This window comes from Sceloporus occidentalis, unplaced genomic scaffold, assembly GCF_023333645.1.
Source record: "Sceloporus occidentalis isolate IW3139 unplaced genomic scaffold, rSceOcc1.0.p SCAF_56, whole genome shotgun sequence".
NCBI classification, from domain to species: domain Eukaryota; kingdom Metazoa; phylum Chordata; class Lepidosauria; order Squamata; family Phrynosomatidae; genus Sceloporus; species Sceloporus occidentalis.
The window spans coordinates 2,949,704-2,962,270 of record NW_028317036.1 but is presented as its reverse complement, the minus strand read 5'-3'; the positions used below and the strand labels follow the sequence as shown (position 1 = coordinate 2,962,270).

Sequence of the window (12,567 nt, the reverse complement as noted above, 5' to 3'; positions counted from 1 at the left end):
TCATATAAAGGAAGGTTTGCAGATTTACTCCTCCAAATCAAGAAATTACATATTTGAAGCATATTATTGAGGACAAGAAAGCACTCTGTATAAGATAGGATGTTTTTCCTACAGAAATACCAAGCTACTCACCTCCTGCAAAGTGCTGCCCAACATAATACTCCATGGCTATGATACTTTCATTTGATTTTTCTGGATCAGGGTTGGTGTAATTTATGGTTTGTGTAACGTTCAGAAACTCTGACTGCCGAGGACTACATGTCAGCTCACAAAACAAGGTCATTAGGTTATAAAAACAGGAAGGACATCTGGGTTTAAAAAAATAAAAAAATAAAAAAAATGAAATCATACATTAAAAGCAATATTTAGATTTCTTACTCAAAATACTATCCTTGAAATACAGCCCAGCTCAAGTTGTAAAGCAGGATTTTTCACATTAGGATTTTTCACATTAAGATTTTTAACATACATAATTTGTTAAGGACAAAACACTAATTCTGTACAGGTTGGTACCATCAAGCTAAACGATTAAAGCTGGTGTTCCGCTTGCTTCCAACAGAGCTGCTTTGGGTTAAATATCGGTATATAAAGCACCAAAAATCAGATTTTATTTCTTTCCTCTGTATACATTTTTACAACACTTCTTCAGTTTCTATGGCATTGGATGCGAGTAGGGTTTAAGCATTGAACAGTACTAAGGAAAGTTTCTCTAATGTTGCAAAGTAGGTGGAACAGCATCTTTAAGCAAACAAAAATAAATTGGACTGCAAAGGGTCTTCTCACTTTGAGTTTGCCCACAGGAGACTATGGAGGAGACTATGGAGGAGATGCTTGCTCTCCATTCTAGGTATACAGGAAATTTCAAATGCTCCAAGAGAGACTAAAACGACCCTTCGTGCTCTGTACCCTTTGCCCCTGGTATGCTGTGAAAGACCCCTCTGCCAGCTCACAGTTGGTTATTGTAAAGAGAGGAGCAGCCACCACATAAGGATCAATGCTACCTGCCCCGAATGTATAATGCTAGCATGGCAGACGCAGTTTTATGCTTCAATGGAGTCGCCTACTTCTACTGGAAGGCAAGAGCGCGTGTGTGTACCCATGCAAAGCTTGCTTTTACTTCCCATTTACAACAACCTCTTAAAACATTACTTTGTGGGTGTATTTAAGGTCAAACATTTTTTTAAGTTCCTTTATCTCAGTTTCAAGAAGCAGCAGAAACAGTGAGACACACTAATGACAGCTATTAAATATACAACACTGACTCAAGCAGTGATTACCCTATCACTGTATGTTCACACAAACATCACAACAACCACCTTTCAAGTGAAAACATATATTAAAGTGACAGGTATTTTTGATCAATGTAGATTTAAGCTTGAAGCTTTGAAGGCTGATTTTTTTAAAACAAAATTAGTAACGATTGCTAATAAATTAAAGCCCTGGGTTTAATCAAGAGCAAAGTTTTTAATCAAGCTTTTAATTCTCCTTTTTCACCACATCCCTGTTTAGATTTTACATAGCTGTGGCTAAATGGCATTTTTTTTCTTCCTTAACATAGCAAACATTTGGTCCTCTATAAAAAAATAAAATATACATTTTAATACAAAGGTTAAAAGGTAATTTATCACCGTATTACACGCAGTTAGTAAATTAGTCCTTGGACTGTAGGTAGAATAAATGTTCTAGGATATGTGCCTTTTTCTTTTTAATGACATAAAAACAGCAATGATTTCTAAGCACAGTAAATTTTATGAAACACTTTTTCAATCAATTTGATAAACACTGGCCTTTTAATTCACAGTATTTCAATAGATCATATAGAGGCCGTAAAACCAGCACTGGAGGTGTAATCAAGATCACTCATTCCATTTCCCAGAGTCATAATATCACAATTGTAATGTATTTGGTGTTAAAAGCCAGCTTCAGTGTAACAATTCACAACGAATCCCAAGCCGGTGACCTACCTGGAGAGGAACTGCAAAGGAAGTTGCAAGTTGTTGTTTAGAGTGTTGAGTTGTTGAACGTCGCAGCAAACACTGACATTGCCATAGTAAAGGGACGGGCACAGTTGCTGTAAGAGAACATTCTAATTTATTGCTCTTTTAATAAATTGTTTATTGCAGTAATATTTGGGGTAATCATTTAAAACGAGGGGTAGAGTTGAGCTTAATAATTCTAGCGTCCTTGGTGGGATGAGTGTGGTCACTAAATCTGAATCAGCAAAGACAATGTAAAGAGATTAATATATATTTTTTAAACTCAGATTTTATTGTATAAATATGACAACATTGGGTAGTATTTAATAACAAGTAACCTGTATACCCCAAGAGCATAGGAAGAGACAAGGACTCAAATAAAACACATTTAGGGTAGATGCCTGCTCTGAGACAGAAACTAAAAAGAAGCGCACAAAATGAAAGGACCAAGAGATGAATTTAAATGATACAATCCATAGATGATTCTATTTATAAGAAATATAAATACAATTCTCATTAAATAATTATAATTATGGAGCAATCACCATAGAGTTCAGTGGAGTGTTCCAAAACATGCTTTTTAAAAATATGTCTCATTGTGTCTAACTCTATATGGCTCCTGATGTCCATTTCAATGTAACTACCTGGTCCCAAAGCATCATCTAATACCAGTTAAGGTCAAGCCTAGTTTCCGAACAATGCTTTACAACTAAAAGACAGAGAAACAAGCTTACCTGGAGCAGCTCATGACCATCTGGTGGAAGAGGTATAGGGGGCCCAGAATATGCACAGTTGTACCGTTTGCCCCCTTTGGCTATGCCGCATTCCCCATACCATACACAGTGCTGAGAAGATACCTTCACAACAAAGGGAGCAGATTAAAAGTCATTAAATATCGCATGCACACATACATACAAGCATTGCCTACAAATCTACTTCAACACCAAACAATTTAACGTAAATTAAGATTGAGAAGATGTTGAAGCATCACGCACATTTTCAGAGCAGAAAATAAAGATGGCTGCTCTCATGTCATATACTTACCCAGGAATGCACAAAAACCCAGGTTAATTCCCATATCATTTCCCATTTTGACTAATGCAACACTCTTTTGGTTGGCATTCCACTGTCTCGACTTTCTCCTCTGCAGTCTGTCCTAAATGCTGCTGCTAGGCTTATTTGTCCCGCACGGCGCTCTTCTTCTGCTTAAATCATCCACTGGCTCCCTATTACCTTAAGAATTACATTTTATATCCTTGTACAAACATATAAGGCCCTCCATAACACTCCACACATTTCTGCCCTCATTTAAAAAATCAAAATAAATAAAATCAAAATAATTCCCAATTCAATCCTTATGTTCTTCCCATGGGCTAAGGCTCTCCTCCTCACTCATCGCCTCTTCCTTTTCCCGTCTACAAGATTTCACTCGGGCTGCCCCATACCTCTGGAATCTTCCACCAAACCTTCAGCATTCACCCTCCCTCCCAACATTAAAGTCTCCTCAAAGCCCACTTCTTCAGAGAAGCCGCACCATCTTAGCTGCTAGAACTTCCTTGTCACTGATACAACCAGCACACTACCTCTCACCCTTTCTCTGTTCCTTAATTTTGTCACCCCATTGCCTCAAGATTGTAAGCTTGCGAGCCGGGCTCTCTCCACCTAATGTATCGGTTTGTCTTAGTCTGTCAATTCTTGTCTTATCATACCCCTTGAATATATGTATCGTAAGAAGCGCTGCGTAAACTGTTGGCGCTATACAAGTAAAAGATAATATATATTAATTGTAGCGTATAAATACAGTGTTAATTTAATGTAATAAACTGTAAAAATGCAGAATCTGGGAAAGCAACAGATTGCGTGCCAGAGAAACATTAATCAATCCTTAAGGGGCTAAATGGGGAAACCTGTGCCAAGCAAAAATTCTGTTAATATTTACCTACGTGTTATCTGCAAAGGATTTGTTGGTTTACTCACATAAATGTTAAGGAATGTGTTGTCGCAATAAGCACAGTCTTTATCATGGTAAACAGACCGATATCACTTTAACCAGTCAAAACAGAAACCCATTACACACTTCATTTTCATATAATCTGCAGTGGTTACAAAAAGAACCATTAAACCATATCAGGCAATGCATCCTTCATGATCAGACGCCTGCTTCTTTTAACCCCTTCGTGACAACGGCTGATTTTACTTTTTGTACCCTTCGTGACAATGGCCGTTTTAACATTTCTGCGCTGCTCGTGTTTAGCTGTAATTTTCTTCTTTCCCGTTTACTGAACCCACACACATTAGATATTGTTTTTTTTCAGGACAAGAAGGGCTTTCTTTAGATGACATTGTTTTGATTGTATCATATTATTTACTATTAAAAAAAGTATCAAAAATATGGTGAAAAATTTAGAAAAAAAATGACTGTTTCTAACTTTTAGTTGAAAAATCTTTTACTCATCTATAAAAGGTAATAAAAAAACCTGCTAAATAGATTCTACTATTTGTCCTGAGTTTAGAAATACCCAATGTTTTTATGGGGTTTTTTTTGCTTTTTTCTACACATTATGGGGCAATAAGTACAGGTAGCGTTTTGCTATTTCAAAGCCATTTTTTCCAAATCTGGTAATTCTTCCCCCCATGTGCCATTTCGGGTATCTTTGAAGCAGGCCAATGCAATTTACCCCATCAAGTCATATATTTTTGAAAACTAGACAGCCCAGGGTATTCCAAATGCTAGTATTTTAACCCTTTCCTGGGGCATGCACATTTTTCAGTGTTGAACTTTGGCATTTGGGGATCCACTGCCCATGCCCTATTTGGTACATCTTTGAGCCAGGCCATTTCAGTGTGCCCAACAAAACCATATATTTTTGAAAACTAGACACCCCAGGGGTATTTTAACTCTTTGCATGCACACATTTTACCACCAGAATTTTTTCAAAGTTTGCAGTAGTATTCTTTTGTGTGTATTTTTCCCCCACACACCTATGTGATGTATGAATTTACAGCTCCTGGTATATTCCGCTGTCACACGACACCCCAATATGTGTTCAGCAACATCTCCTGAGTACAGTGATACCCCACATGCATGGGTTTGTCATTTTTTGGGGGAACTAAAAGGCCACATTTGGTACGTGTGCATTTTTCTAATTGGAAATTAGACGTGTGGCCATCCTTCCCCCGTGTTAATTGGGACATTGTTGAATCCGGCCAATTCAATTTACCCCATCAAATCATACATTTTTTAAAAGTAGACACCCCATGGGCATTTAATATGCCAGTATTTTAACTCTTTCCATGCGAGAATTGTTTTAAGCGAATGTGCTAATTTTAGGACTTGCTCACAAAAAGATATTTTTTATATATATTTTAAATTTTTTTTGCTTTTTTTTTTTAAAACATTAACATTTTTTTTTCAACTTGAAGGTTCCCCTGATAGTGACATCAGAGGGAAATTATTTTTACATTTTACAGTTTTTTTTTTTTTTACTATTTTTTCTAATTATTATTAAATTTTATTTTATTTTTCAATTTATTTTTACTAATCACACTGTGATTAGAAAGCTGGGCTCCATTGACTTGCATGGTTGAATGCAGTACCTGTATTCAACCTGCAAGTGGAGCCAGAGTTCTCTAGAGGGTCTGGAGACCTTCTAGCGAACTTTTGCATCTTTATTGTTTTTTTTCCCAGGCCGCCGCCATCTTGCGGATGGTGAAGACTGCGTGCAGCTGCGGCTGTGACCACTCTCCGGAGCGGTCACAGTCCATCCTAAGGTAAGTGTTTCGTGTCGCTGGATGCCTCCTGATCGAGGGATTCCAACGACCATTTAAGTTTAGGAGGTGATTGTTGATCGCCTCCTAAACGCTTTTAAAACGGGCGTCCGCCGCCATACAATGTATGGCGGTTGACGCCCCGGGAGGGGCCATACTTGGTCGAGGCATTACAGCAATGCCGTTTGGGTGGGGGGGAAAAAAATAAAAAAAAAAAAAAATAAATAAAAAAAAATAAATAATAATAATTAAAAAAAAAATAAAAAAAAATTAAAAAAAAATAAAAAAAAAAAAAAAAAAAAAAAAAAAAAAAAAAAAAATCGATCACGGATTGATTTTTTTCACGCGTTTTAACAAATGACGGTCCTGGCACGTCATTTGTCGTTAATGACATGTTTTTCCGTGACGTGCCTGGACCGGCAATTGTCATATCAAGGGGTTAAGTACAGAATTGTATGCATTGTGCTACTGATTATTGTCCTTTTTACCTATTGTAGAGCTGCAGAGCGTGACTTCACTACATAAATTAATAACAATACTAAAAATGATTATTCACAAGTATTAAAGTCCCTATCTCCTGTATGTCTAGACAATCAGCCACATAAATTGCCAACAAAAAACCCCTTTAAAATGTAAAAGTTTAATGTTTGTATTCCCCCTGCTATAAAATGCTGTTCATGTTTTACCCCTTCTTGTCTATGCAAAGAATAAACTTTGGTTTAATCTAAATATGATTTCATTGAGATGCACAAAAGGTCAGGGAGTTACAGATCACGTCAAGTTCTGAAGACCTCAGATGTATCAGCGTGGAAGCAGCGGATAGAATAATAATAATAAAAAAAAAAAAATAAAAAAAAAATCAGACAGGCAGTCTTCACATTTACAGTTCCCCTGTTTGACAATCCGATTGAACAATAAATCTTTTTAGGGCTTTTTGATCCATGGAGATTGTCTTTTGAAGTTTGTCCCTTAAGAGTCAAAAACCTAAAATAGCCTTCTTTTGGATTATAAAGAACTTGATGGACTTAGGTCCTTTTTTCAACCTTAATTACTATGATCAGAATATGAGCAATGGGTACAAAATATGAAAACCCACAACATTCTAGAAACATTACTTTAAATGAACTGTCGCTCTAGTGTGTTGTTTGAGAAAACGGTATGTGTTATTTTGACTGAAAGCAGTATGCACGTGTGAATGTATGCCAGTTTGGCATAGACAGGGTATGCTACGTAAACACGCATGTGTGTTTCAGTGTATGTTGGTGTTTGGGTCGGTTTGGCTGAGCCTAGTCAGTGTGTTGAGTTAGTCAGTTTGGGTTAGGGTGGTCAAGTTGACCTCGCGCCATTTGAAAACCCAATGAGGGATGCCTCCCCCATTATCATATATTGAATTTCAGCCCCTGTGAAATGTTTATATGTTTATAAAACCGTGTATACACCAGAAATACCAGGCAAGAATACAAAAATAAATGAAACAGCTATAGCCGATGGTTGCACAGATACTTTCAAAGTACGAGTGTCTGGGAAGTATACAACCCAAGAGTTAAATAGCCCTTCTCTGCTATTAAATAGCTTTTAACATTGTACACGTGACAAAAAAAGTGTACCAAATTGTATCCACTCATTGTAAAAAAAACCCCATTTCATTTGGTATATAATAATGTACCAATAAAGTCTTATATTCCAAATGCAAATCATTTGTCTTTACAATTAACTCTTTCCTGGTGTAAGCATATTGCATATTTGTCAAAGTGTAAGAATGGTCAATATGCATTGGTTAAAAAAAATAAAATGAATAGCCCGCTGGATGCCCCATGTACACTGCTCGGCACTCTAGCATGAAAATGAAGAGTGAAGGTGGTGGGGGTTACCTTTATAATATCATATGCCAACAGACTTTATTTGGCGAATATTGGTTAACAAAAGTTTAAAGGAACACTAACAATAACACGTATTTAATGAACATGCCTATCTACTGTAGGTCATTATCCACTTTGTGAACAGGTCGCCAATTTTGTATGGATACCAGCCTGAAAGGGGCAATATTCTCTATTTTAGGCCACATCACATACAAGGATTTTCAAAATAAGGGCTGAGTAAGGAAATACACATATTATCAATGTTTATGAACAGCAGGAATGCAGTTGTCATTCAGCTTGTTTTGTAATTGAATTGTTCACGTTATAGGTCACATTAAAGGTGGAAAAAGTTCCAATATGATTTATCTTTGTCTCATTCTTTAAAATCACAAGAACCTGGCATTTTAACAGGGGTCTGTAGACTTTTTATATTCACTGTATATGATTATTATGATTCATTAGAGAGTCTGCTTTACCGTCATATCAGCTTTTTTGACTTAAAAGGAGATGAGTTCTGGTGAATGCGGCGACAGAGTTGTACACAAATTATCCATATTTTTCATGTACATTTTATTTGTGCAGGGCTAATATGGATACCTTCTAACCTTATATCACCATCATACAGACATAGCGCATACAACGAACAGTCGTTTTTTGACCCACAGAGCCAACAGTTTAGTTGAATTACCGGTATTTAACTAGGATGTCCAAGGAGGCAGTCTGGTTTGTTGACATACATTCACTTTTCACAAATGTTACAAATTGCTTTTATGTGACAATTCACCGATTCTAGCTGTACTCACTTTCACTTCTTATTTTAGAGGGTATTATAAAGACACCTCTTCTAAAAAGACAAAGATTTGTGGTTTGCAAAATGTTTGAGTTTGGAATGCAGATATTGTGTTGCACAAGCATGCATTCATACAGCATACAATATTTTCTTTGTTAAAGGGAAAATAGAGCATTACTAAATGTTAACTGAACGTGGCATGGCAAGAATTGGAGCGTGGGATGGCTGCTCAGGAAGCAGTTTTTCAGTAAGGTAAATTATTTGTATCCAGACTCTGGTCAGTAGAATAAACGTGGTCCTCAGATTCTTTCAACAATCACCATAGGGTAGCAAAAGAAGAGTGAAAAAGTGCATCTTAAGAAGAACATGCTTATACTGTATTCATAGGACAGAAAGAGGGGGAAGGGTTTTCTTGCTAGAATATTATATATTTCATTTAAATTAGTCAAATGTAGTGTAAATGTCAGCCAAAATACTTGTGATCAAGGTTCTTAATGCATAAGGTTTGGCGGTGAAGAGCATTGTATTAGCCAAGGGGTTTCAGATGAGTACACATTTCCCACTGCTGAGAGGAGTCCAGCAGTGCAGACTGAAGGGTGGGGCAGAAGGAGTTAAAGGTAGAGTAGCAAATACTGGAGCATATGGATCAACATGAAGACAATTCCGTATCTGAGATTAGTGCATGTACATTATATTATTTCCCATCAGATGGGATTTCACAAGAGGTTGTGACCTTAAAATACCATGTAATACCAGTCTAGTATTAGCACTCAAATGCCAAGCGTGTAAGTTATCTTTGGGCCCAAGTTACATGCGACACAAGAAGAACAGAGGTTTAGATGGTAATTCAAAGCAGATACGCAATGTGTAACATTCTAAAAACACTTATGTGAATGGCTTACTGAAGTCTACCTAGTGTTCTTTCATGGAACCTTGAACACAAAAAGCAAAGGGAAGATAATGATAAGATTAAGGCAGAGCCAGAGACTTTCTGGTCACAGTTAGTGATCAAGAGCAACCTTAATACTTTCTAGGTCATGATGCAGTTTAAACAAACTCAATTATCTTGCAGATGGAATGTAAATGACAGCCATAGCCCAAATACACATAATCAAGGTTATCAATTTAGACTGGATGAAGAGCCTTGAGGGTAGGACGACAACCTTTAAAACGATCCAGCGAAGCTGATCCTCTAAATGTCTCACTGCCTAATAGATGGTCGTTTTTATGAAAACTAGTGACATTCATGGAAAAACAGGTGGCTTTACTTTTTTTCTTTTAAAGTTTATTTTTTAACTCTTATAGTTACGTGGGTGTTATATTTCTTATGCCTTTAACCGTCCAAGATTCTTCAGTTTGTGATATCCACCAGGCAAGAGGAGGCATACCATATAGTCTCAATTCTCCTTTAGTTCTTTGGGAGATCCTTTTTTTGGATCCATGATACAAGAAACATCTCAAAACCCACTTCTTCAGAGAAGCATACTATTTTAGCTGCTAGAACTTCCTTGTCACTGATACAACCAGCACACTACCTCTCACCCTTTCTCTGTTCCTTATGTTTGTCACCTTATTCCCTCAAGATTGTAAACTTGCGAGCAGGACTCTCCACCTAATGTATCGGTGTGTCTTAGTCTGTCAATTCTAGTGTTATCATACCCCTTGAACACAGGTATTGTAAGAAGAGCTGCATAAATTGTTGGCACGATATAAATAAAAGATAATATTTATCCTGAGTTTAGAAATACCCAATGTTTATGGATTTTTGTTTTTTTTGCACGTTATAGGGCAATAAGTAGCATATTGCTATTTTATAAGGGCGTAAAATGCCCCCTTACATTCTACAATATTTTTTTTTAGCCGGAGCTAAGAAGTTCCCAGGTATGCCCGGCATATTGTTTCGGTGTTGATGAACGCTTCGACATGAAGGCTTTGCAGTAACAACAGGGGGAACCGTAATGAAGCTCTCTATGAATAGTAAAATATTTTATCATCTTAAAGGGTATTAAAAGGTACCTTAAATGTCTGACCATCTAATTTTAGATCATGACCTCGACGACAGCACAGATTACACCATCATTCTGTACATGGACAAGGAGAAAGGGGTGACTGTGCACAAACACTGCTGCATTGATTGCCAAATAAATAGTAGTCAGCAGTGACTTCTGGGCACATGACTGTCAGCCGGGGTAACAGATCCACTTGCTACAAGCCTATGAATCACATACAATGCAGACTAGGCATTTACCAGCTTACTGCAGAGCTAGCACACAAACCTGAGAACGGATTAAGCAAAATGTAAACAACTATAGCAGCTAAAAAAAGGTTTTTAATGGCATTTAAAAATGGATAAATAGATCCTGCCGTATTTCCCGTCCAAGGACATTGTCCTTGGTATTTTGCTAAAGCTTTTAGTATATTCATGGAACGGAAGGTCACTTTAGAAAACAGTATGTGTGTTCTCTTGGAGCCACAAACTGCATTATACCCATATACCCATACACCAATAACTACATTAAAACATATCCCGATTCACCACCCCACCAACACTCTGAAGTTGAATGTTTAAAAGACAAGCTGTCCCTTAAAACATTTGATGGCACGTAAGAACATTCGGCCCATCTAGTTTGCCCATTCCTCCTGGTGTAAAGACACAGACCTTAATCAGTCCTTGGTCTTGTCTTAGATTCAGGACAGCTTTATTGCATATCCATTGCATGTTTAGTTTAGTACATACACAAAGTATTAAACGTACTGTTTGTTATAAGGACTTTTGCATAGACATGTCCAAAACCGACACACACCTATCCTAAGACATTACTACGTGCAGCTCTTTGCGGGCGTTTAGTGAATTTCCACTAAAGTGTGAGTTTGGAGATCAGTTAATCATGTTTCCAAAAATGGTCCCAAAGTTAACTCCCTTCTCTCAGCATGCAGTTTAAGAGGGTTTATTCACTAAAAGGGTGGGTTGAGACTAACTCCCTCACATCCCTATTCATTGTGAACGGCCAACACTGCCAATTTTCTCCAGCAGGAAGAGCTGAGCTGGCCCTGTATAATGTATAGTCCAATGTGTAAGCAGATTTTGACGGCATCTCAATAATTTACCAAATATGCTATACAGGGGAGTCAAGCTCTTTGTGAAGGCGCTCACTATTGTATAGTGACGTCAAGGAGGTTACAACTCCCCTGACACTTTTTTTATTTTTTTTTAAGGAAATAATAAATATGACCCATAACCATGAGTTACACAATCGTTTATTGTTTTATATAGGGCCATCATATTCCGTTGCGCTGTACGCATGCACAGTGCGTTTTGTTCAGAGTTGTAAATTTGGAACGTTGCTGTCGATCCCGCACATACAACTCTTCCCAAGCAGGGGGAAGAAGCACAATAAGGGTTTCCTGTCACTAGCCGGAACCCGTCCTTCTGAAAGCCCAACGGTGCTCAATAGTAGCCATGAATGCTGTATACACGCGCATGAACGCTCTATTCATAAACATCAAGTATGTTATTTTTCTGCAATTTGGTTTTCCTAACGATGGGTCCCTAAGCGAATAAAAAAAGCACATCTATCCCTGAATACCATTTCTCTGATAACCCATAGTATAGATTTTCGACCTTTAGGGGCTGCCTTTTAGCGACACTGGGCTCTGTGTCTTTTTACTATTTTTATTTTATATATCGCCCTCATATTCACCAGCGCTGTACAACGAATGGGTAAACAGGACACAACAAGTAGTAAATAACATAATTCCACTTACAGAAACAAGATGTAAGGAGGCCTTAACAGCAGGTCATCTCCTTTAAGATATTTAAACTATGAGGAAGCACAAAATATTCTAGTAGCTCCCCAAACGCAAAAATCCCAAGCGCTGACATAACAGACACACAATGGGGGACCCCACTGGATGGTAGCAGATGGCACAAGTGGCCCCTGGGTAACACAAACATATGATATCTATACACACTAATATATATATATATATATATATATATATATATATATTCATATCAAGAAAGATTTAAAGGCTTGACCCATACATGCCCATTCAATAATAATACTTCATGGAAAATAATACAGACACTGTCACAGCCACCAATTCATCACCAACTACACAAACGCCCATTTCCGCTTTTTTTAAACCCATGCTGCATTTTAACCCCAGCAGT

General features: G+C 37.4%; 1 protein-coding gene across 1 annotated transcript in view; it reads right to left on the bottom strand.

The window, feature by feature from the left end:
* The window catches only part of LOC149287823 (NPC intracellular cholesterol transporter 1-like), a 40,328-nt gene that overhangs the window by 16,700 nt on the left and 11,061 nt on the right, over positions 1–12,567 (bottom strand). Inside the window, exons 3-5 of the mRNA XM_089492427.1 lie at positions 2,711–2,833; positions 1,965–2,071; positions 133–308 (exon numbers count right to left, since the gene is read on the bottom strand). Coding sequence (XP_089348553.1) covers positions 133–308; positions 1,965–2,071; positions 2,711–2,833 — 406 coding nt within the window. The remainder of the gene's footprint in view (positions 1–132; positions 309–1,964; positions 2,072–2,710; positions 2,834–12,567) is intronic.